Source organism: Penicillium canescens, assembly GCF_028828765.1.
Source record: "Penicillium canescens strain IBT 15451 chromosome Unknown utg000010l_segment0_segment0, whole genome shotgun sequence".
Lineage (NCBI taxonomy): Eukaryota > Fungi > Ascomycota > Eurotiomycetes > Eurotiales > Aspergillaceae > Penicillium > Penicillium canescens.
In genome coordinates, this window is record NW_026703972.1 from 4,645,500 (window position 1) to 4,669,192 (window position 23,693).

General features: G+C 47.6%; 8 protein-coding genes across 8 annotated transcripts; 7 read left to right on the top strand and 1 right to left on the bottom strand.

Annotated features, from left to right (window-relative positions):
* Positions 1-537: 537 nt before the first annotated feature.
* N7446_012693 (cytochrome P450) lies at positions 538-2,035 on the top strand (the record flags this gene model as incomplete). The annotated part of the gene is made up of 3 exons (XM_058521435.1): positions 538-1,569; positions 1,626-1,792; positions 1,882-2,035. 3 exons carry the CDS (start codon positions 538-540, stop codon positions 2,033-2,035), a joined length of 1,353 nt encoding a protein of 450 aa, XP_058366801.1.
* Positions 2,036-2,371: 336 nt separating this feature from the next.
* N7446_012694 (DUF3245 domain-containing protein) lies at positions 2,372-3,178 on the top strand (the record flags this gene model as incomplete). The annotated part of the gene is made up of 2 exons (XM_058521436.1): positions 2,372-2,553; positions 2,632-3,178. 2 exons carry the CDS (start codon positions 2,372-2,374, stop codon positions 3,176-3,178), a joined length of 729 nt encoding a protein of 242 aa, XP_058366802.1.
* A 2,230-nt stretch (positions 3,179-5,408) lies between these two features.
* On the bottom strand, positions 5,409-6,845 carry N7446_012695 (uncharacterized protein; the record flags this gene model as incomplete). The annotated part of the gene is made up of 6 exons (XM_058521437.1): positions 5,409-5,761; positions 5,824-5,885; positions 5,940-6,126; positions 6,259-6,319; positions 6,392-6,462; positions 6,524-6,845. Coding segments are annotated over 6 exons (1,056 nt in total), but the record flags the coding sequence as incomplete, so codon positions are not given.
* Positions 6,846-9,934: 3,089 nt separating this feature from the next.
* N7446_012696 (SDR family oxidoreductase) lies at positions 9,935-11,316 on the top strand (the record flags this gene model as incomplete). Its single annotated transcript, XM_058521438.1, has 4 exons — positions 9,935-10,235; positions 10,304-10,431; positions 10,504-10,686; positions 10,738-11,316. The coding sequence occupies 4 exons, from the start codon at positions 9,935-9,937 to the stop codon at positions 11,314-11,316; spliced, it is 1,191 nt and encodes a 396-aa protein (XP_058366804.1).
* A 6,002-nt stretch (positions 11,317-17,318) lies between these two features.
* Positions 17,319-19,560, top strand: N7446_012697 (gamma-glutamyltransferase family protein). Its single transcript, XM_058521439.1, has 7 exons — positions 17,319-17,605; positions 17,669-17,702; positions 17,758-17,917; positions 17,970-18,552; positions 18,610-18,770; positions 18,827-18,960; positions 19,012-19,560. The coding sequence occupies exons 1-7, from the start codon at positions 17,381-17,383 to the stop codon at positions 19,458-19,460; spliced, it is 1,746 nt and encodes a 581-aa protein (XP_058366805.1). The 5' UTR covers positions 17,319-17,380; the 3' UTR covers positions 19,461-19,560.
* A 541-nt stretch (positions 19,561-20,101) lies between these two features.
* N7446_012698 (uncharacterized protein) lies at positions 20,102-20,377 on the top strand (the record flags this gene model as incomplete). The annotated part of the gene is made up of 1 exon (XM_058521440.1): positions 20,102-20,377. One exon carries the CDS (start codon positions 20,102-20,104, stop codon positions 20,375-20,377), a length of 276 nt encoding a protein of 91 aa, XP_058366806.1.
* Positions 20,378-20,467: 90 nt separating this feature from the next.
* On the top strand, positions 20,468-21,307 carry N7446_012699 (uncharacterized protein; the record flags this gene model as incomplete). Its single annotated transcript, XM_058521441.1, has 1 exon — positions 20,468-21,307. The coding sequence occupies one exon, from the start codon at positions 20,468-20,470 to the stop codon at positions 21,305-21,307; it is 840 nt and encodes a 279-aa protein (XP_058366807.1).
* Positions 21,308-21,573: 266 nt separating this feature from the next.
* Positions 21,574-22,337, top strand: N7446_012700 (uncharacterized protein; the record flags this gene model as incomplete). Its single annotated transcript, XM_058521442.1, has 2 exons — positions 21,574-21,717; positions 21,972-22,337. 2 exons carry the CDS (start codon positions 21,574-21,576, stop codon positions 22,335-22,337), a joined length of 510 nt encoding a protein of 169 aa, XP_058366808.1.
* Positions 22,338-23,693: the final 1,356 nt, after the last annotated feature.

The window sequence follows — 23,693 nt, forward strand, 5'->3', positions numbered from 1 at the left end:
TTCTACCCTTTTATTAAAGTCTTTGAAGCTACCTTTAGGTATATCCAATATATGATTAGGGATACACTAGCCATATAAACTTTCCTTACTTTTCCGGAGTGCTACTTGGTCACATTGAATGTAGTTCCAGAGGCGATATGCACCGGGCGTTGTGATAGGGTACTTTATACCATTCTGTCTTTGTAGCATAATTCTTAATGTCTTGTAGCTGGTCACACGAGTAGAATGAATGGGGGCGAGGTATAAATAGTCCAGACTGAAGAAGTGGGAATCGGATCTATCAAGACTCCAAACTTCAACTTTAACTATGGCTCTTCCTGGCCTTGAAGGACTTGCAAGTCCGAAAGACTTCTCCTATATGACTCTGTCTTTGATCGGGTTGAGTTTGCCACTGGCAAGTGCAGTCTACTCTTCAGCCATCATGACAGGACTTCAACTGACCGAAGACACATGTATTAGATCGCCCTTTACTCCATCGGCCTCATCATATACAATGTCTACTTCCACCCTCTTTCCAAATTCCCAGGCCCAAAGTCAATGGCTGCCACGCGTCTACCCTATATGCGAATGATCATGTATGGTCGTTCCCCACAAGAAATAAAGACATTGCATCAGCAGTACGGTGAGGTAGTCCGTATTGCCCCCGATGAGCTTTCCTTCATCCATGGAGATGCCTGGAAGCCCATCTATGGTACTCGTGTTGGCCACGGCCAGAAAATGAAGGATCACCGGTTCTATGGACCAACCGGCAACGGAGCTCCGAGTATCATTCTCTCCAGCGATACAGATCACTCTCGCTTTCGGCGTTTGTTGTCACACGCATTTTCTGACAGCTCGTTGCGTGAGCAAGAGCCTATCATCAAGGGCTATGTTGACCTTCTGATGCAGCGCCTGCGTGAGAACATCGCTTGTGGGAAAAGCGCCGTTGATATGGTTGCCTGGTATAACTTCACGACGTTTGATATCATTGGGGATTTGGCTTTTGGTGAGCCATTTGACTGTTTGAAGAATTCGAATTACCATCAATGGATTTCCATCCTTTTCGGCAGTATCAAAATGAGCTCTTATTCAAATGTCGCTCGGCGTTTTCCTGGATGGAACTATATCCTCCCATTGATTGCCCCAAAGCACATCTTGTCTCAGAAAGAGGCCCACATGGCATTGACCACGGCAAAGGTCAACAGTCGACTGAGAAAGTCAAACGAGAGACCTGATTTCTTCGCTAATATCTTGAAGCACAACAACACTGAAAAGGGGCTCAGCATTCCAGAGATGATAACCAATGCTAGCAATTTGATCATTGCCGGTTCTGAGACTACTGCGACTTTACTTTCCGGGGTGACATTTCTATTGTTGAAGAACCCCCTCGTGCTTGCGAAACTTCAGGATGAAATCAGATCGGCGTTTACAAAGGAGGAAGAGATCACGCTTGAGAACTGCAACAAGCTGGAGTATTGCCTTGCCACGCTCACTGAAGCTTTGAGATTATATCCTCCCATTGCAGCTGGGCTTCCACGCATTGTCGATGCTCAGGGCGACATGATTGCTGGGGACTGGGTCCCCGGAGGTGTAAGTACAAGATATCTTCCGAATGAAACACCCAAAGCCACTAACATTCGCGATAGACCATTGTCTCCGTTTCTCATCTAGCCGCTAGTCATTCGCCTATCAATTACACCGACCCAGAGCAATTCGTCCCAGAGCGTCATCTAGGTGATACTCGCTACGCAAAGGACAGCAAAATCGCAATGCAGCCGTTCAGCTACGGTCCAAGAAACTGTATTGGACGAAAGTACGTAGCTCCTTCTATACATTCAATCCTCTTTCCACTTCTCCTTCACTATATTTTGTGCTTTTGGATAACTCTGACATTATTTCTAGCCTTGCATATGTTGAAATGCGCATCATTCTCGCTCGTATGATCTTCAACTTTGACATGGAGTTGGAGCAACCAGGACATAACTGGCTTGAACAAGATTGTTTCCTTCTTTGGGATAAACATCCGCTCATGGTAAAGTTGAGCCCCAGAGCCTAACATGAATACAGCGAGATACTTATATAGTGATGGTGATTAATGACACGGAGAAAGGAGACGTTGATTTCAAATTGGCATAAGCAATCAGCGAACAGATTGACAAATTTGTAATAAATATAAAATTGCATAACTGAACAAAACGCCAACATTAAATTAACAGCCAAAGTACACGATAGCAAGTGCATAAATGTCATGTATATACTCACTCCATAAGTCCATAGACCAGAGATAAACCTCACCGCCCCAACAACCCCGGCAAAAAAAAGATTCACCGCAGATCACCTTAAACAATACCGAACCCTCAAAAGTTCGCTCTGAACGAACCCCCGACAAACAATGTCGCTCTCCAAAAGCGAGTCCGACGTAATCCTCAACCGGGCAAACGTCGCCCTATCCCGCAGTCAACGACTCGTAGCCTCCTGGCTCCCCCAACAACCCAGCGATGAACTAGCAAACACCAAAACGGACGAGGAACTACAACGAGAAGAAAATGAGATTTTCACCGCTGTACCAGAGACGTGAGTATCCATTGGCAATATCCACTACCATTCTGTGTACAAGAAACTAACAAAACAAATGCAGACTCGGCGTCGGAGCCCCCTCCCCCAAAAAGCAGCCGACGGAAGCTGGAACCGGACCGAGCTGGACTCGAATGATAAACTGCGCAAACAACTCCTCGGCAAGAACTATGATCGTGTTATGAAGGCTGCTGCGGCTCAGAAGGCTGCTGTTGCTGGTTCGACGACTACGTCTGCGTCTGCGTCTGCTTCTGGGAATAATGCTTCTGCGTCTGGTACTGGTGCTGGGGATGAGGATGACGAGGATGATGACGAGGATGGGCGGTCCGCTATGATTGGGAAGAAGAAGAATATGAGGGGGATTGGTGCTGGTGCTGGGGTGGGTCGTGGGCAGAAGAAGAAGAAGGCTGGTGCGAGTGCTGTGGAGGATGTTTTTGCTAGTCCTGTTGATGATACTGGTGCTGGTGCTGGTTCCAGTACTGAGAATACAGAACAGAAAGCTGAGGAAGAGAGTGCACCGTCAGAGCCTGCGCCTGCGCCTGCGCGCTCGAAGGGGAGGAAGAAGGCGACGAGTTATCTGGATGAACTTCTAGCTGAGCGCGCGAAGAAGAGAAAGAAGAGGTGAAAGGCCTCGGCATTGGATTGATTCAATGTGAGCACAATTGCGCGCGCGCTTCGCTTGGCGCTGAGAAGCATTGGGATTATATTCTTGGGGGACTGGATTGGATGGTAGATGCTCTGAATGCACCGGACATGGTGAACAGAGCCGCGGAACCGGGCAATGGCATTGATATCAAACCATTGTTTCAGCAGCTATAAGCAAGACCGCCCGGCAGGGCATCCACCAGCTCTCAGGGCTCTGCTCTTACAGTCCATCTTCTCCCAGAGGACGAAAAGAGACTTCTCTCACGGCAGCTCATCTGCCACTACAGATACATATCCAAGATACCCAAACTAGAATAGAGCAGCAAATCCAAGACCATCCAATCGGTATAACCTATCTGCATATATTGAATACAATATAAATCCAATCTTTTGCTCTAGACATCTCAAGAAATTCAGACTACAGATACTAGTCAAAAATATCTTCCCACTGCCCCACTACAATTTGACCCGGCAACCAACCCACCTTTCTATTTTTCTTCCTACACCTCTCCTACATGTCCGATTTCAATGGAAATAAGTTCAAAACGTCATAAAACGGCCGAACTATCTACTGAGCAAAGGTCAGCTATTGTATTTGGCCATAAGAACGGCATTTCGCAGTCAAAGCTAGCTAATGAATTCGAATGTAGCCGTCGGACGATCTACAATACGTTGAAACGCTTCGAGGAGCATCAATTATTTGAAAGCCTTCCCCGAACCGGCCGTCCTCCTATGCTAAGCTCTCGAGCTTCCACTTGCCTCTATTTACAAGCGCGCCGCCACCCCTTTTGGACCTATAAACGGCTTAGTGCTGCGACACCCGGTCATCCGTCTCGGTCCACTATACAGCGAGTTTTAAAGCAATACGGTCTCGGAAAACGGCGTTCAAAAAGGAAGATACCAATTAAGCCCTCTCTTGCAAGGAAACGGCTAAGATTTACGCGAAAATGGCGGCGTGAAAGCTTCCAATCGTGGATCTTCTCGGACGAGTGTTCGGTGCAGCGAACCTCGAACTTTGGACCACAATGGTGCTTTCGTACGGACTCCGAAGGTCTTCGCCGCGACCTTGTGAATGCTAAAGTACACGTTAAAGATATTTCGCAAATGGTTTGGGCTGGAATCTGGCTAGGTGGTCGGACAGAATTAATTATCATGGAACGGGACGAAGAATCGCCTTCGGGGAGGGGTTATACTTCAAAATCGTATATTAAAGCGCTTGAAAAAGGTCTGATGCCAATCTATACCCCTGATTTAGTATTTCAGCAAGATAACGCAAAGATTCATTTAGCGGTGGCGACGCAAGAATGGTTTGAAAGGCACGGAGTATACGTCGAGGATTGGCCCGCGCACTCACCTGATTTAAACCCAATTGAACCGGTCTGGCGTTGGTTAAAATTGAAGCTTTTTGCAATGTTTCCAGAGCTTATTGGACAAGGAAGAAAGGAGATAGACTGGCTTTATTTTAAAAAATGCCTAGTGGAAGCTTGGAAGGCATTAGATCAAGCAAAGATAGATGCGCTGATATTGAGTATGGGAAGACGTTTGAAAGCAGCGGAAGGCCAAGGGGTATTATACAAAATATTAAGCGAATTTTTTATTGTGCTATTATTAAGCAACCTCAATTTTTAATTATAGCATTATAGACCATAAAATGGTGGTGCTATATACAGTGTAAGTGATATATATATTTTGAGAGGGGACCCGAAAAAGTGGAGTGGGAAGATACTTTTGAACGGGTATGGTATTTCTTTCGCTCCGCCCAACCCAAGGGTATATATGATATGCTGTATGAGCGAAGAGGCGAATCCGTCGTCCTAGAGGACCAGGCGCCGGGATTGGCATGATCCCGGTAATTAAACATCCAGGATGAGTAAAGAAAACAGGAAAGGAAAAGGGGCATCTGACATGACCGAGATATCCATCACACTGATTGCGGCCATGTCATCATTTCTACGCTGGTCGTGGAGAGCCTTGTACTATCAATTTCAAAATCTCTAATTGCGAGTCTACCAGATCGTTGAATTCGATTATGAGACAAATTACTGGAAATACCGTACAATCCACGGAGAAGGGGGTGGACGTTACAAAGTACGAAGATGACCCCTTTTTCTGTCCTTCCGGGTCCACGACAAAACCACAGGTCAACCGCTTCAGTCATCGAGTGGCCAGTGCTGTTGGGGCGGCCGTTCCGATGATCGATCTACGCTCACGTCCGTGGTGACCTGAATCCCCACTGGAGACTGAGAGGATATGATGCGTTCCTCGGAGCCATCTCCGCTCGCTTCGACCTCAGTTTGAGTGTGGGTGGTGGTGCTGCCCAATTTTGTCTGGCCGATGTGGAATCGTCTGGCCCTGCCCCAAGATTGAGGAACATCCGTACGCTGACCGGAGGTTCCATAGAGTTCGTACCGAACCGGGTAGCTTCGGTTGCTGGATAGACCGAGGAACCGACGCAGTGAGGGGAATCGCAAGGTGACCAGAGCTTTGAAGGAGGGCAAACATGCGACGAAGAGGGCGACTCCAAGCTCAACGGACGACCAGTTCAGCGGGCTCACGAGCTCCCCTGTGGAAACAGTCAAAAGGCAATCCTGGGGCGGATATGGTGACGGGCTAAGGCAGACTCACATGTATGATCGGCGGAGAAGTTGTTGAGATATGTAGCGCGGATGATACTGGTGGCTACCAACCTAGAGATGAGCGTTATTGATGCCCAATATTTGAACCCTCCAGGGTATACTCACAGAATACCGAGCGCAAACATGAAAATCAGGCCCGCTCGTTTGCCTATGGTCATCTGCAGCCGAAGCAGGTAAGGGATAGGGAGCGTAAAAAGCGCAATATTCGTCGCTAATCGAATTCCAAACGAAATATAATAGAATCCAAAGAGAGACAGGCATTTGACCTCCCCGGTGCCGACGGCATCCCACGCTTTGCGGATGGGCCAGCATTGAAAGATCACGACAAACGTTTCTTCAATAGTCTCGGCAATCAATAATCTTATCAAGCTATAGCACATTATTTTAAACTAGTGGCCCTGGAAGATCTTCAGGTAGAAGAGACAGAATGAGATCTTGATGGCTCCGAGCGAGAGCAGATAGCTGATTTCGGTGACAAAGTCAAGCTGCAAATGGTTACAGACCAGTTAATATCAAGCGGTCATCCATCGCGGTGCGCGCAGGATAGTGAATCCTACCTTAAGAAACATTTGTAGTTCTTTGATATCGTGGATAGTATCAATATGTGTGCCATAGCCGTATTGTGTCACTGCAGCGCAATTGACAGTTAGTATCTGACATCCAGTGATATGAAAGATTCTGGAGCATACTCAAGATGCACACTGGACATTCGACAAATGCAAATACCTTGTTGGAAATGTTCATTAGCCACGAGAAATAAGCAGCGGCATCGACAGTGATCTGACACACCCAGCTTATCGCACAAAAGACATCATCGAGATCGATCCCAGCCAGATACCGGATTCTCACGAAAAAGCGTACAAAAAGGCCCAGTGACGATGTGGCAATAAGTACAGCATTGCAAACAATGATCGAAGAAACTCTGGACTGCTGCGAATAACTTGTGGTGTCAGAGGCGTTCCTCAGCAATATAGCGGCTATGCTAAAGTCTCGGTTGAAGTAGAGGAGTAGTCTAGAAATCAACCAAAGGCTGATCGGCAAACAGCTGAATTGGAGAATTATCTGCTCTAAGAGGAAGAATGAAGAATCAAAAGTCGCCTTGGGATCGCAAGGCTATGAGCGGCGCATCATTATCGTGGAGGTTGAAAGGTCGAATTCATCTTCAGCCACGCGCTTGGCTGAATCTTCTTTTCTTCCAAGCCAAGTCCACCGAGACTCAATTAGCCCTGTTTGTCTTCGGAAGTGATTTGATCTTGTTTGCGGTCGACATCTCTAAATGGGCGAAATATTGGGGACCAGATGTTTTAGTCCACTCAGCACCTGCGCCACCATTCCCAATGGACAAGGTAATTCTGCATCTATTCTAACCATTGCTACACTGGCACAAATGGAGACGGATGAGATATTTTGGCCTGCACGGGGCACCTGCGGTCTGAACACTGGCGATGTAGGCCTCGTTGACGGAGGGCTACAGCGCCGTGAGGGCTGCAGGCGGGCCCGTGGCACTCCGTATATTCTAGGAGGAAAAATAGCTATGCGGGAGCATACGTGGAATATACATGAGGGGGTTCCGCGGTGGGTGGGAAGAAACCGTCGCGGAGAGAGCCTGGCTCTCCCTCGAAACGGCGATGTTCTTTTCGAGGGAGGGGAAGGCCAGGCGATATTTGTGTGCGATGTCCAGCACGGGATATCGTGGGCCCGACGCAAGGGGCTCTCACGCAACAGTCCCAAATAGAACCTATCATGGACACGCAACTCTGGAGACGAACAATCTGTTTTCGTTCCCAGAGACAATCAATTGGTTGTAAAAAGTGGAGAAAGTTGGACAATTCTTATTGGTCAGCATTTGAGGTGCAATTCCCGATGTCCCGGCCGATCGAGTGTCCATAGTGCTCGGGCCCTTCCAATGCTTAGCGTAGCTTACTTCCAATGCTTAGCGTAGCTTAGAAGGGCCCGAGCACTCCATACTCCCTACTCAAAGCCCTGCGTAAAGGATTTGTAATGGATTAAGGATACCGTAGCATCGAGCGAACGCTGTGGATCGGTTGTTGCGAATGACACGGGATCGGAGCCTGCGTACTCTATACTCCTTACGGAGTACATTGCTGGATTCAATTGTATTTTACTTCAGGTCAACTGTGGGAGGCTCTAGGCCGCAAAGCGTCGTAATGAAATCCTTTGATAAGCCAGACTCGTCTTCTCATTCAACGGAAATCCCGCAATGCTTATTCAGGTGGGTCTCCGAAGTGACTGCGAGGACCGGTCCCAATAGTGTATGCATGAAGGAATATGATCCTTGCCCAACCAAGTCCCCACTCGGGCTTGTTCACATCATTCGAACACTGCCTCCCCTCCAACTCCATTTTTCCTTCGGCCTGGTTGCTTGATGTAGAAGGTGCTGGACCCCATCGAACCTCGACACTGCCAATGCTAGTCCCCGCGCCACAGGAGCCTTGTTTTTGCCTTGTCTGGGCCGCCCCCAATCTACTTTTCTGTGGGGCCCTTTCTAACTTTCACCATATCTGGGACGCACCTCGGCACCGATTTCCTCCATCCGGAAATTTGTCTGGTTCCTTGAGAACTAGCCTATGAAATAGTAGACATTAATGTGTTGCCCCATTCCATTTTAAAACTAGATAACGTACAGCGACGCTGCAAAAGTTTTAATAACACCCTTGGCCCCACCCATTATAAGTAATATTCTGCCGGATTTAAAACCTCAATATCATTTCACTAGTACTGCGTATACCATCCCTGGCTATCAATAATAGCTTGTACTCGGTGCGGCATCGTCTCAGAGAGATGCTGTGAATGATCTAGATCTAATTATTTCCATGCAAGCTGTGCCGTAGCTACTAGTATAGCATTAGTCTCCTCATTATTCTTCATACTAATAAAACCAGGCCGAAGCTCATATATCTTAGCTCTCATTAACGCCCATAGGTTTTCAATTGGGTTTCAAGTCAGGCGAATGCGGAGGCCATTCCATAACCTCGATCTCTAAATCTCGTAGTACGTCTCGGACGACGTACGCTGTATGCGTTGGCGCGTTATCATGTTGAAAAAAGCAGCCCTCGTTCGCAAGTAAGGTAGGAAGGATTCGGAGGTATAAATCCCGGATCACGACACTATTCACATCTCCGCGCGCTCAGAATCCGGATCCCCGAAGAGAGGAACAAGGCCGGTACGACGTGTAGCGCCCGAGGAAGCAGCCCAAAACATCTGCTTAACTTGCTTCCCTCTTTGTGGAAGACCTTGAACTTGCCCGAGACGAGGCTGATCTTTCAGCCGAGTAAAAGTCCATTCACGGCGTACTCCAATGCCTCGTTTAGCCGTACATTCATTGAACCAAAAGACTCGAGCCCATTCGTTGGGCGTAAAATGTTGATACTTAATAGCCCACCGAAGCCGTTTAAGAGCATGTTCCTCGGTCAAATAGGGTCTCCAGCTACAGCGCCATTTTTGGAGATTCTCAGCGTTGAAGAGACGTCGGATCGTGTCTATTTCGACCTTATAACAGACCTCAGCAAGAAGATCCTCACGGGTGACTCGGGGGTTCTCGTGAATTGCGTCTATAAGACGTACTTTATCAGCTTCATTAAGCTTTTTAGGCCGACCGGATCGAGGTTTTGAAACGCCGGCTTGCTGTTTTTTGATCGTATAACGTATTATAGATATAGAGATCCATGGATATCTCTCATGGATACGTCTGTAACCCCACTGAACGGCCGAATGAAGCTCACAGATCCTTTCACAAATGGCCAGGGTAAGCTCTGAATGTGAAGGCATATCTACAGGCGCTTTCAGACAGGCAAAAAGGGGTAAAAAGGGGTATAAAAGCGCTGAAAACGCGAGACATGTGCTATACGAGATTATCGTGTTTTGGTAGGCGGTGTAGGCCATAACAAAAGGCGGTATAGGAGTGGGTCCAGGGCGTTGTTAAAACTTTTGCTGCGTCACTGTACAATTCCGCGTACTATCGGAAAATATCGGAAAATCCCCCTATCTCTTATTGGCACTCATTGTACCCCTTTTCTTCTTTATAGGTTATTCTATTCCTTGCAATTTTATTCCTGCAAGCTGGTGAACCCTACTTAACAATGACCGAGAAGTTCCAAGATCAGGCAGGGAATCATGCTGTGGTTTTTGGCTGCTCTGGGATCAATGGCTGGGCTTTAGTGAATCAACTGCTCTCGGGATATCCCGCGCCCAACACATTTTCGAAGATCACGGCCGTTGCTAATCGGCTTTTTACTTCTGAAGAGGCTAAATGGCCACGCGATGATCGTCTGCAGATCGTCTCTGGGATCGATCTCCTGGGCGGCGATGACACTACTTTGCAAAAGACCCTTTCACAAAAAGTTCTTTCAGTGGAGACAATAAGTCACGTATATTATGCTGGTAATGAACCGAAAGATTGTACCCACTCTTCCTGATCTTTACGGCGCATGCTCATTTTTGGTTGATAGCCTATCGAGCCAGTGATCATGCCGCCGAGGAATGTCGTCTTAACAAGGAGATGCTGCGTGCTGCGGTTCAATCGCTAGAGACCCTCTCCTCCAGATTAGCTTTCGTGGTCTTGATCACAGGAACAAAGGTGAAGCAGAACATATATTCAATCTGTAAAAAAAACATCCTTGAAACTGACCCTTCCCTCTTGTCTTATTAGGCATATGGTGTCTCCCTTCTCGATAAGTTCCCTTTCCGAGGACAGGTGCCACTGAAAGAAGATCTCCCACGCGTCCCAGCAGAGTATGCCAAAGACCTTTTCTACTATCATGAGGTAGACCTTCTTCACGAGCTATCTGCTGGTAAACCTTGGTCATGGTGTGAAGTCCGCCCAGACGTTATTGTATGTTGTGTCACAACCCTACTGATCTAAGAAAATGTCTAACTGTGTTAGGTCGGGGTCGCTCCTTTTGGTAATGCTAACTGCATGGCTCAGACAATGGGTATTTACCTTGGACTCTACCGAGCTCTTCAAGGAGCAGGGGCTCGTGTTGCATTCCCTGGAAACGACACTACATGGCGCCTTTTGTCCACAGATTCTAACCAAGATATCATTGCCCGATTCTGCATATTTTCTTCCTTGCAGTCTCGCGAAAAGGTCCATGCACGTGCTTTCAACATCGCTGACAGTGCAACCCCTGTCTCATGGTCTGAGCGCTGGCCAATTTTGGCAGCATACTTTGGGTTGGAGGGCGTGGGGCCAGATGATGCAAGCCTACACCCCACGAAGTATATTGATCAACACCGGGACGAGCTCCAGGCTCTTTGTCGTCAGAGGGGCCTTCGTGAGGATATCATCTACAAGAGTATGCACAACACTGGGTCGCGGATGGTCAGTCTACGCCTGATGGATTTCGATCGCCCTTTCGATCTTGGTAGAGCGAGGTCTATCGGGTTTGAAGAAGTATTCACCACTAAGGAATCGTGGTATACCGCTTTTGATCGAGTGCGAGATACGAAGATCATGCTGTAGTCATACATCCATTGGGTGTAGTCTATGAAGACTTTTAGTCTATTTGAAAGTATTGGATAACTTTAAGTTTAACCCCTCTATGGATATATTATTAGTAGTCAGAATATCCTACCTCCTCCAAAGACCACAACAAATGGTCATTTTCATCCGGTTTTTCAACATGGCAACCGTTCGGAATAATCTGATCAACCCCCTGGAATTTTCAGTTTTTATTTGAGGGATTTCCACTATGGGAGGATGAAAGTCCTCCCAAGTCAGTAGGCAGTGCATAAAAGGGCGTCCATTTCCCGTCAACAAACTTATGTCATTGGTATTCCATATTCAGATATCTGGTCAAGGCAATTGAACAACTTGCACGGTCGATCTACAGCATGGACAGTAAGATTCTTTAGAAAGCGGCTTTTTTTCCTACGTGTAGAATGGAACAGATGGATTTGTAATACTAACAACAACTGCTGGCTATGATATCTTTGCAATTGTGGAGGCTACCACGAGACAAAAAATATTTAGTTCCTGATCGGTGATGATGGGCAAAAGCAATATTGGTCAACACAGCAGTGTGTAACTGGATGAGTTCTATTTGGATCACACCGCCCGGTCAATTGCTACCCTGGATAGCAGGACCTGGCACGCTATCTCTCAGCACAGGGATCGTCCTTGGCACAGTGTGGCCTACCGGAGCTAGACCTCCGCAAAGCCCATAAATGGGCCCGACCTTTAGGCCCATAGCCCAACCAGCAGTGGGCTGTTGGCCTAACCTCTATAGCCCGCCCCAACCCATAGTCCATGAGTGGGGGCCCATGAGGCCCCCAATATAGCCCATTTCTATGCATAACTACGATCTTGGCGCTCATAAAACCGCTGATTAATGCCTGTTTTTTACGCATGTTCCAGTCTGTAAGCCTTTACAAGGCATACATCGGCCCGACGTTTTACCAGGCCTGATCTAGTATTTCAACTCCCAATCCGGGGGTTCAACTCCCCCAAGAATCAAGATCTCAAGATTCAACGGCGACGACATAGTAATTAAGGTCGTAGATGAAGCCAGCTACAGTAGGCACTATAGTTTACCGGCGTCATCCAAAAAACAATCCAATTTCACCAAGTTTTCGTAGTATTCTGGTACTTAGAGAGTTCCAAAGTGTCAACATGTAGAGATATATATCTCATATAATTAGAAGTAGGTGCATGTTTCTGTTGAACTGTAGATTCAAGGGTCAAATCTATGAATTATAGGTTTATAGAGTTAAAATTTATACCAAAAGATAGCCAATCTCTCAAACTTAACGTCTGTCTTCACAGAAACGTAATATTCTGGGGATTACAGAGATGAGAGAGGTTTGAAGATATCTCATGAGCCATGGGGTGAAATGTTTTGGGCGAACAAATTGTAAAATGGGCGGGGAGATGGGTTATCCATGGACTTTTCTTGGGCTTTGGATGGGCTGATTCACTGCATATGCATGATCTAGCCAATCAGATGCTAGAATCAAGATATTCCGTTTTAATGTCGACTGCTACGGTGATCTCTGTTTACAATATCTGTTTGCTACGGCGTCGATACGTCGACAGTTCTCTCACTAAGAAGATATGTCGATTTCTTCCTCCTGAAGCTATTCCCCTGAAGCCCTTCATCCAATTTTGAACCTACTATCAAGTTGTCATCCTGATCATGTCGCAAAGCCAGGAGTTTAGATCCTCCCAGTTGGGCCTGTTCGACACTGAGCCCGACAATTCGTCAATTGCTACGCCTTCTCTTTGCCCAGCTACTCCGTCCACCTCTCGGCAGGTTGATAGCTTCTCGTTCGTTGAGCCGTCTGTTCCTTCGTCTATCGCCCTAGATCCCCTTGAACGCTTCCAACGTGTCGGTCCTGGTAGGAGAGGAGGCCAGTTTTTCCTTTACGACGCGATGAATCACACTGATTGGGTCAACTGGTGGTTGGAGACTGACTATGGATCTAAAAACAAGATCGCTTGGGAGTCACAGCATGGCTCCGCTTCGGAGACCGGGAAACAGTTTGAGCAAGTGGCCCATACGGCGACTGGAAACCCAAAGGTCTTGTGTAAGCGTTGCGATGCAATTCTTGAGCACCCTTATACTACTAAGAAGGATGCCAATGGGAGGGTTGGTCGTCATGGCACGACAACAATTACCCGTCATCTTCAGACCTCAGCCTGCCAAAAGGCTACAAGTGGACGCCGGCAGAGGGCTGAATTGACGAGGTTCCTTCAAACGGTATACTATCATACCTAGCTCTACTAGACCCTACTAACTAGCATCATGATCAGGGTAGTCATAGCCAGACATTCTCGCAAGAAGGTTTTGAGAGTAAAATCTTGGAGTTTATTACTACTAACCGGCTTCCATTCCAAATCGTTGAAAATCCAGCATTTCGTGAGCTCATCGCAGAGGTAAGTCCGTCAGACGCCAGTCCGTAGGCGTCAAATCGCCCAAATCCTCCAAATCCGCCGTCTTTACCAATCAGCCTCTATTTGCCTCGTCACCTAACTAAATCTTAAGTCTTGAATCTAGGCACAATCCGCCCTAAGCCCTCCGATCGTGCCCTCCGCTGATACAATTCGACGTCGCCTGTCTGGCCGTGTTAAAGAACGACAGCATGATACACTCAGAATGCTTCCAGAACATGCAAAGATCTCGATTGCGTTAGACTGTTGGACATCTCCATTTCAGCAGGCATTTATGGCTATTACTGGCTATTTCATCGATGCCGAATGGGTCTACCGTGAGGTGCTACTCGGCTTTAAACCCCTTCATAGTTCGCATACAGGTGCAAACCTAAGTGCTATTCTGATGGAGACGCTTACCGAACATGGCATTAAGGGCCGAGTCTTTGGAATAACCACCGATAACGCATCGAATAATGAGACTCTGGTTAAGGCACTACAACAGTCTTTACAACAAGAGCCTTCGGCTTCGGCTACTGGTTTTAACGTCATCCGGGTCCCCTGTCTCGCTCATGTCATCCAATTAAGTCTGAACCAACTACTTCACCGACTTAAAGCATGCCCAAAGAATGAACAAGCCGAGACTGTCTGGACAGAGGAACAACAGATTAGCCTTGCTAAGGCGAATGCGGAGGCCAGGTCTAAGAAACGGGACATTGCGCATACCTTAAAGAGGATACGATCTCTTGCTGTTTATATCCGCGGGAGCCCTCAGCGTCGAGATCACTTCCTCAAAGTCCAACACGACCTCGACAAAGGCCAAGGCAAAGTTCCAGGGCAAGGACTTATGCCGATCCAGGACGTCAAAACTCGATGGAATTCAACGTTTCTGATGCTACGCCGGGCGAAGAGACTCCGTACTGCTATCAATGAATACTGTCGTCAGTTCAACTGTACAGAATTCGAACTTGATGATGAACAATGGCGCCAAATTGACTATCTGATCTATCTCACAAAGCACTCTTTGACTTTACGCTCGCCCTTTCGAAGACACGAGAGGCGACGTCGTTTCTTGTCTTCAGGATCTATAACCAGCTCTTTGAACACCTTGAGAAGTGCAAGTCGCAGCTACAACGAAAACGTGTTCCATGGAAACAGCAGATGCTTACCTCCCTCGGAGCAAGCCATTCAAAACTGTCGGAGTACTATAAGAAGACGGATCATATGCGCGGGCATATCTATGCGGTTTGTACGATGCTATCGCCGGATAGTAGATTCCAGTTCTTTTTATCTGATGACTGGGAGGATGCCAAAGAGATCCGTGAGCAGTATCGAGTGGCTTTCCGTGAGGCACTTACTCCTATCCAGGAGCGTCTTACTACTTTAAATAGCCCGCAAGTGTCTTCCTCTGGATCGATGCCAAGATCCTTCCTTCTTGGCCTGATGGCTCCCCCGAAGTCTCTCTCCAAAGGCAAAGGCAAAGCTGGTAAAGCAACGCTAGGCCCGACTAAAGATGATGAGATGACGCAGTATCTCGACGGCAGTAAGTTAATCTCTATGTTTATTCTTTCTTGAGAGATGGTTTTTCGGCCGAAAAACCATCCCTATCTTCATGATACTAATTTCTTACAGGTTTAACTATATCTGATGAGCCGCTCTCCTTTTGGAGAGAGAATCAATATCGCTTCCCTGCTATTGCCGCACTTGCAAGAGATTACCTTGCAATTCCAGCCACAGGTGCTGGAGTTGAACGTCTGTTTAACACTGCACGCGATATCTGCCACTATCGCCGGGGCTCTTTGAAGGCGCAAACTATCGAAGAGCTGATGTTGTACCTCTGTACGTCAAGGTTTGATCTTGAAGTGCAAGAGGCGAAGGAATTTGAGCAGTTCTTTGGCTCTGATGAGATTCAGATCCTGGTGGAGGAGGCTCAGGCGGCTCAAAAGCCAGGTGATGATGCCGAGGAGCCAGCTGAGGTGCTAGCTGTCGTCGACGTTGATGCGATCAGTGATGCTGAAGAGCAGGGTGATAGATCCGGTGATCTGATAGATGTTGACGATGACGATGACGATGCTACTATCGCTGCGGCACCGTCTCATGCGGCACCGTCTCAAGTGCGGACATCAGGGAGGAAGAGGAGGCATGTTGAGGATGATTTGTATGAGCATTATTAGCATGTAGATAGTTTTACCTCTTGGGATCTAATCAATCGATCTCATCAGTTGATCTCATCAGTTAATCTCATCAATCTCATAAATCAGTGAATTGCGTCGATTTCCATGAGATCTCAGTCAATTAGGGGCCTCAGGTGGTAATTGTAATACTTAAAATTACTAGGAAGGTCTACATAACTTATGCAAATGCCAAGAATTGGCATGTTTGCAATGTTTGGGGCCCATTTGGGGGCCCATTAAACCATATTGGGCTTCTACCTTAGGCCCATAGCCTACCAGTGGGCCTAATGCCAGGCCCAAAACCCGCCCCATTTATGGGCTGGGGCGGGTTGGGCTATGGGCTTTGTGGGCCGGTGCGGAGGTCTAATCCGGAGGTAGCCCTATTAATGCTAAATGTGAAACCACAGGATATCCGTACGCACTAGTACTGAGGAATCTAATTGACATGATTGATTGAAGAACTTACATGAGATCGCTGTTGAGAGCATCTCATAGCCTTAGGGACAGATATTGGCATGTTACGAGTTGGGTATCCTGAAATGACCCTTTTTGTACCATACAAAAACATATGACGGAGTGTACAGTATAGGTACTGAATCAGGCTGTCGTACGCGAGGGGCTGGAAAGAAAGTAACTTTTCTCAGGGGCCGGTTAGTGGATAGATACCCTTTCAGATAGACACTAAATAAGGGTGCGAAATGTCCCCCCAAATCAGCTGAGCAAAACTAGGGTCAGATTTGCGCCTAACTGTTAAAGCACTGCAAACAGGTCACAGTTAGGTTAGAAGGGTTCCGGATTGTATTTGCCTTATGCTTGGACCTCGAAGGGACGTTCTGATCGGGACGTTCTGACCTCCTCGGTCCGCCTTCGGGAGGATCCGGAAATAATTCTTCGATCCTCGGGGCGGTTGTATAAATCTTCGATCCGCTGAATGCAACTACCCGGAAGTAGGTAAATGCTCCACTACGGCTACGAGGAAGATAGGCAAAGATAACTTTAGCAACAGTCATAGCAGCAGTAGGGTAGCCGTGTCACGGGACGACACCCCCACCCTCGCGACTAGGGGGTGAGGCTCTGGCGCCCCTTATCAGCTGGGTCACGTTGACTAAATACCGCCCCTTGGCCGCCAAACTTTACAGCAGGTTGTGCCGATTTAATCAAAGTTCACTCCTTTGATCCTGTAGCTCTTGCATTAGCCGCTTAATTTGGAAATCGCCGCCGAACCAAAAAGAAATCCGAACAAATCAGGGTATCCTCCGAGACTGACATGCAACACCCTTGAGAGATCAGCGGGCAAGATGTGGAGAAACAGGTAAATAACTGTTTTTCCCCCTCGAAGCTGCGATTCCCCTCACTCTCTAAGAAACTTATATATTTATGATATGTCGTCGTAGCCTTGGCTAGTCTCGCCAGCCGCTTCTGCAAGAATAAATATTGCGCAGCATCCCATTCAGCAGAGAAATCGGTCGAAAATCCTTGAGACCATGCTGCAGCCGATGAGACTCGGCCTTTTGGCGATTCTGTCGCCGCTTTTGGTTGTGACGCATTTACCTAGAGTATCCACATCTCCATTGGAGTTTTCCGAACAAGATCATGGATCCCACGGCCATATCGCTCCTGGGAAGCTGGGAGCTGTTGCTAGCGAGAGCTCGATATGTTCGAAGCATGGAACTGATATTCTGAAGATGGGAGGAAATGCTGCCGATGCTGTGGGTGTATTCGGGGCGAGAGCCAATGTGGACTTGGTGGACTATTGCTGATAAATTGGGCAGTTGGTTGCAACGGAGTTCTGTATCGGCGTTATTGGTGAGTCAGGACAGCCAAATAGCCGTTCGCAGAAAGGCATAGCTAACGGCTGCAGGAATGTACCATAGTGGAATAGGCGGAGGTGGTTTCATCCTCGTGAAGTCGCCAAATGACACCTATGAGTTTATCGATTTCCGAGAGACAGCTCCGGCGGCAGCCTTTGAGGACATGTATAAAAATAATGAGGACGCGTCTATCTATGGCGGACTAGCCAGGTAAGAACACAAATCTGAGCGTGGATATGAGTGACGCTAACAGCTCTATTAGTGGAGTACCAGGTGAAGTCCGAGGCCTCGAGTACCTCCACAAGAAATATGGTTCCCTTCCGTGGTCGACAGTCCTACAACCCGCTATCCGCACTGCACGCGAAGGGTTTCCCGTTACAGAAGACCTGGTCAAATATATGAAGTCCGCCGTCGGCGATGGAGAAGACTTCTTATCCAAAAACCCGACATGGGCAATTGACTTCGCTCCGAATGGAACCAGACTCGGACTCGGTGACACAATCACTCGCCGCCGGTATGCGGATACTCTCGAGGCCATTGCAGAGCGTGGTCCGGATGCATTTTACACAGGATCTATTGCCGAGACTATGATCAATGCGTTGCAGAATGAGAATGGGACAATGACGCTGGATGATTTGAGCAATTATACGGTTGCCATTCGGAATATCTCACAGATTGACTACCGTGGGTATAAGGTTACCAGTACCTCTGCCCCGTCTAGTGGTATTGTCGCTATGAGTATCCTGAAGATTCTGGGGACATATAAGGATTTCTTCGCGACTGAAAAGGATGTTCACTTGAGCACTCATCGGATGGATGAGGCGATGCGATTTGGATATGGAGAGGTAGGCTGTCTTGTTTTCCTCTCTTGACGATTGAATGCCACTAACAAAAAAATGCAGAGATCTAAATTGGGCGATCCCTTGTTTGTTGATGGTATGGCCGAATACGAAATGGAGATGCTTGACCAGTCTACGATCGACGATATTAGGTCAAGAATCTCGGATATTCGAACCCAGAATGTGTCTGCTTATGATCCGGCTGGAATTGAAAGCCTGGATACGTACGTTCCACACTGCGCATACGATGCTCTGACTGTTGACTAACATTACACTTCAGACCTGGAACTTCTCACATCGCCGCCGCAGACCACACCGGCCTCGCAATCTCAGTCATTACAACAATCAACCTCTTGTTCGGCAGTCATGTCATGGTCCCAGAAACTGGTATTATAATGAACGACGAGATGAACGGTAACTCAAAACCCAACGGTTAAGAAAAGGAACTTGGCTAATCCTCTATAGACTTTTCCATCCCCGGCTCATCAAACCAGTTTGGATATATTCCATCTGTCGCAAACTATGTCCGACCCGGGAAACGCCCCCTTTCTTCCATCACACCGGCGATAGTCACTCGCCCTGATGGCAGTCTCTTTTTGGTTGCCGGATCCGCAGGAGGCAGCCGCATCATCACTGCCACCGTGCAGAACATCATCCACTCCATCGATCAAGGCCTCTCGGCTGCACAATCTTTGGCCAAGCCTCGCTTGCATGATCAACTAGTGCCCGACCAGGTCAGCTTCGAGTACGCTTATAATAACGATACGGTGGCCTTTATGGAGGCCCGAGGACACAATATCACTTGGGTTGCTCCCGGCCTGAGCACTGCTCAACTCATCCGTGTCTTGCCTAATGGTACATTTGATGCGGCTGGTGAGCCAAGACAGCTTAACTCGGCTGGATACTCTGTTTAGACGGTTGTCTGCTGCACATGTTGGTTATAGATTGCCACGTATATACCATGTGAAGTGTACATATTCATTGAGAAAATCACGAGACATAGAAACAAAGCGGCCAATATTACCCATCAAGATCCATCAACTTCATATAAAAAATGCAGTGTTGAATGCCTCCAGCTTTAATTTATAGATTTGTTGGTGGGTGGCCTGTGCTCTCTGTAGCTTCCCTTTTCTTTTGCGATAGATCTACAATTTCTCATCATTCCCTTTTCTCTCCTTTTCTAATTTTGTTGAATGCTTCGCGTGCTGCTTCTGGTCTGTATCTGTCCACCGTTCATCTTAGTATCAATCTGTTTTCCGGCAGCTCACATCGCGTCCCTACCTAAAATTAATCTCCGCGTCTCCGCATTTGACAAACAGCTTCCGACATTTCAAAGTAAAAAAAAAAGAAGAAAAGGATAATCCGCGCATTTGATGTCAAGTGCCTTGCAGGTTACTGAAACTCTTCTCCTGCCCCTCAAAACTTCCATTGACCGGTTTGATTGCACATTTCCAGCAAATCAACCGCTACCACAGCGACATATCTCCAAACCTCGACAGCTTCCCATCTTAGACAAATATCTCGAATCTGGGCTCGCCATTCTGCTTATCCCAGAATGGGGAGGTCGAGCAATATTTCTGTCGTTGTTCTCTCTCCCTCGCCTCATATCACCCCCTTCAAGTCCTTTAACAACGACCTCTTCGACCGAACCATTGACACCATCCCCTCCGAAGAAGCAAGCCTCCAAGGTTCCCATGCGGAAGGCCAAGCTATGGATGCTTCCACTACGCCTAGTTTATTTGGGAATGGCAGCTTGCACGACTCGCTGGCTCTTTCTCCTCGCCGTGCACGAAGCACCGAAACTAAGTCTTCGTGTTTCCCTACTCGCTAACTAACACCTGTCATTGCCACTACCTCCATCTCCGAGGTTACAAAGCTGAATTTAAAGGACTCCCCGAAAATCAAGAGCACACTGGCAACGATGGACTTGGGTAAAGACGCCAAGAAAGAATCTCAGAAAGAATCTCAGAAAGAATCTCAGAAAGAATCTCAGAAAGAATCTCAGAAAGAATCTCAGAAAGAATCTCAGAAAGAGTCCAAGAAAGAGTCCAAGAAAGAGTCCAAGAAAGAGTCCAAGAAAGAGTCCAAGAAAGAGTCCAAGAAAGAGTCCAAGAAAGAGTCCAAGAAAGAGTCCAAGAAAGTCACTCGCAAAGATTCCATCAAAATTCCCAACGAAGACGCTGCAGATGACATGGGCCTAGACAAAACCATACAGGGACCCGAACAAGCCCTCGATCAGACTCTAGCTGGAGAAACTGAGGAGTCGCCCGAAGAGAAGATCTTCGCCTTGGTGAGTCCAGACAAGCAGATGTCGGTGCTTCAACTCATTTCTTCCCACGCTTTTTTTATGACTACGGAGATTCAGCCTATCTTACGTTCAGCCTGGCGCCAATTCACCGACCAGGTACGAAATGTGGCTTTCGCAGCCACAATGAACAATGGATCTGTTCATGCCTTGCTGGAGTTCGTGCGAAAGACTTATCTTGACGAGCGTAATATTTTGGCGGCAGATGATGCTGGTTCTGCCTTTGGTGATGAAATCGATGATGAAGAGAAACAACCTCCGAAACCTTCACACAAGAAGCGAACAAGCCTCAGCCGTGATCAGACCGTGAGAGCAACGGCACTCTTGAAATATTTGAGCAAAAGGATGATATTCTGGATCCGAAGAAACACAACAGGCGTCACTCCTCAGAACGTGCAACGCGCCATGGTCATAGTAAGGCCACGAGCATCTTGGATCTCTCTGGTGCCAAGGTGACGCTGGGTTCACTGGGCCAAAGAAACGCAAGAGGCGCCACTCTGAAAGCGCAGCACAGCATGCTCACGATGAGGCTGAGAGAGTATTATAAGAGAGGTGAGGTATAATAGAGAGGTAAGGTGTAATAGGTAGTTTATTATAGGTAAGATCGGGGGGTGTAGCATTATAAGGTGGGGTAGTATAGCCGAAGAGAGGTGAGGTTAAATAGATATGGGATCAAGAAGGTCCGACACTCGGAGACCGCCAGGACTACTCCTGACGCTGCGATGGCGATGGACTACATGGAGATTTCTAGCACTGAAGAAGTTCCTAAAGGAAAGGAGCTGAAGATGCACAAGAAGCGAGACTCTGTCAGTGCACGACAGCATAGCCATGATAAGGGCATAGTCAAATCCGACGGGAGCGGTGCGGTACCTTCTCATGGCATTTCCCCAGGTGCATTCAAGCATTCTGTTCCCATACCTCCTCCTTCTGTACCTGCCAAATCGAAGAAATCGAACAAAGAGAAAAACAGAAAGCAGCGCGTTCGCAGAAAACAGCATAGGCTTGAAAACCGCCTCCGTTTGAGTGGACACCAACCGGATATCTCCGCTGAATACCCAGTCCAGCAAATGACTTCGCCCACCCAGCCAGTTGGCCAATGCAATACTAAATTTGGATATAGTCTGGGCCAGCTCGTACTGACGAGGAAGAAAGCGGCTCTTTTACGGCAAAGATCCGCGAGTTGGAATGCGCCAATCATCGAATGAAGAACGAGCTCGGCCGCTCCAGCATCCATCTCCAGGAGTCCCTCGACGAGAATCGCACATTACACGCAAAAATTCGTCGGCTTCAGGACGAGTTGGATAGTAGCTCATCTCGAGCAACTCACCTAGAAGACGAGTTGGTCCGTGCCACAAATGGGATCACCGAAGCTATGCAGGTTTTACAGGATCATCAAACCCAGGAGCGGAGCAGGCCAAATTTGCATGGATGCAGACAAGGTGAATCTGGTGATAGCACAGCAGATTTTCAGTTACCGGCTCAGTAAATTTATGCAGAGATTTCCGCAATGCCAATTTTTTCTATCAGACGGTTTCACCGTTTTCTTTTTCTTGAAATGTTGTCCGGGGCGCGGGCAAGACCCGACTGTTTTAGCCCACTCGTTCGGTGAAAATGTGGTCTTTGCATCCGTCGAACTAACTCTAGGGGGAACCAAGACCATGTACCATGTGTTGTAGTTCAAAGGTAGATCAATTCATCTATTATTCGGTGGGAAACTTGAGACTATATATACAACGAGAAGAACAAGTTGATTGGAAATCAACTTGGTTCTTGGTAAACATATCTCGGGATTAATTCCGATGGTTCGGCTTGCTTCCTGATCTGCACCAGCCTCATATCACAACAGTTTTGACGAGAGAAGCTCCAAAACCTGAGGTCCGGCATAGACCAGGTTCAACAATTCCCTGAATGTGGGTTCTTCCGTGAGCCCAAATGGAAGATTTGCGGATGTAATTGTCCGCAGAAGCTGTTCTTTGAGCTGCGCCTTGGTGAATCTGCTCCTCTCGGGGGGAAAGTCCGCACGGGCCTCCTGGATTGCGCCTGGGGTGACCTTCTGCTTGCTTCTCCGACAAGAGTTGGATTTCAGGTGCTTACCCATTGCGCTCGTTTCATGAGATTTGTGATGTGGGTGATGTGGGTGATTCGGCGGCGTGAGGCAAGACCGACACACTACCTTGGGTCGACCAGACCTGAGTGTCAAGGATATAGATGAAGCATGCGGAACGGATGGAGATATGATCCGCACGGGACCCACATGGTGTACGTGGGTTCCCCCGAACGCGAGGAAGCTACAGTGGTGTAACATTAGTATTTGACCTCAAGTACTTCGGGACCGTGACCGCTTTTTAGACCGCCTACTTTACTAGTACGTCAACACTCGCGTTTTCGACGCGCCAGTATCTACGCTATAATTTTTACGCGTTTCTCACTCTGTCTCTCTATAATAATGCCTCCAATACGCGGAAAAAGAGGTCCAGAGCTTGACTGCCTTACCCGGGCTAAGATCTGCGAATTACATGCTACAAATGGCTGGGGTGCTACGACTATTAAGAAGCAGCGCTTTCCCGACATTCCACGCTCAACTATTCAATACACCCTTACCCAAGAGGTAAAGCGTCAAAAACAGCAAAGTCTTCCACGCTCAGGCCAACCGAGGAAGCTTACTGAAGAGGATCGTGACTATATCTACGATACTATACAAGAAAAGCCTTCAATTTTGATCAAGGATCTACTCGGAGAGGTTGATTTTAAGGTCCACCGTATGTCAATTTGGCGTCTAACCCACGAAATGGGCCTTCGAAAATGGAGAAAAATGCAGCGGCCGACCTTAACGCCTACACAC

Excerpts from the sequence above, each read along its gene's own strand:
- N7446_012697 (XM_058521439.1), top strand. The coding sequence starts at position 17,381 with ATGCTGCAGCCGATGAGACTCGGCCTTTTGGCGATTCTGTCGCCGCTT. Across the intron at positions 17,703-17,757 it reads GTTCTGTATCGGCGTTATTG|GAATGTACCATAGTGGAATA; the intron begins GTGAGTCAGGAC and ends TAACGGCTGCAG. Across the intron at positions 18,553-18,609 it reads TGCGATTTGGATATGGAGAG|AGATCTAAATTGGGCGATCC; the intron begins GTAGGCTGTCTT and ends AAAAAAATGCAG.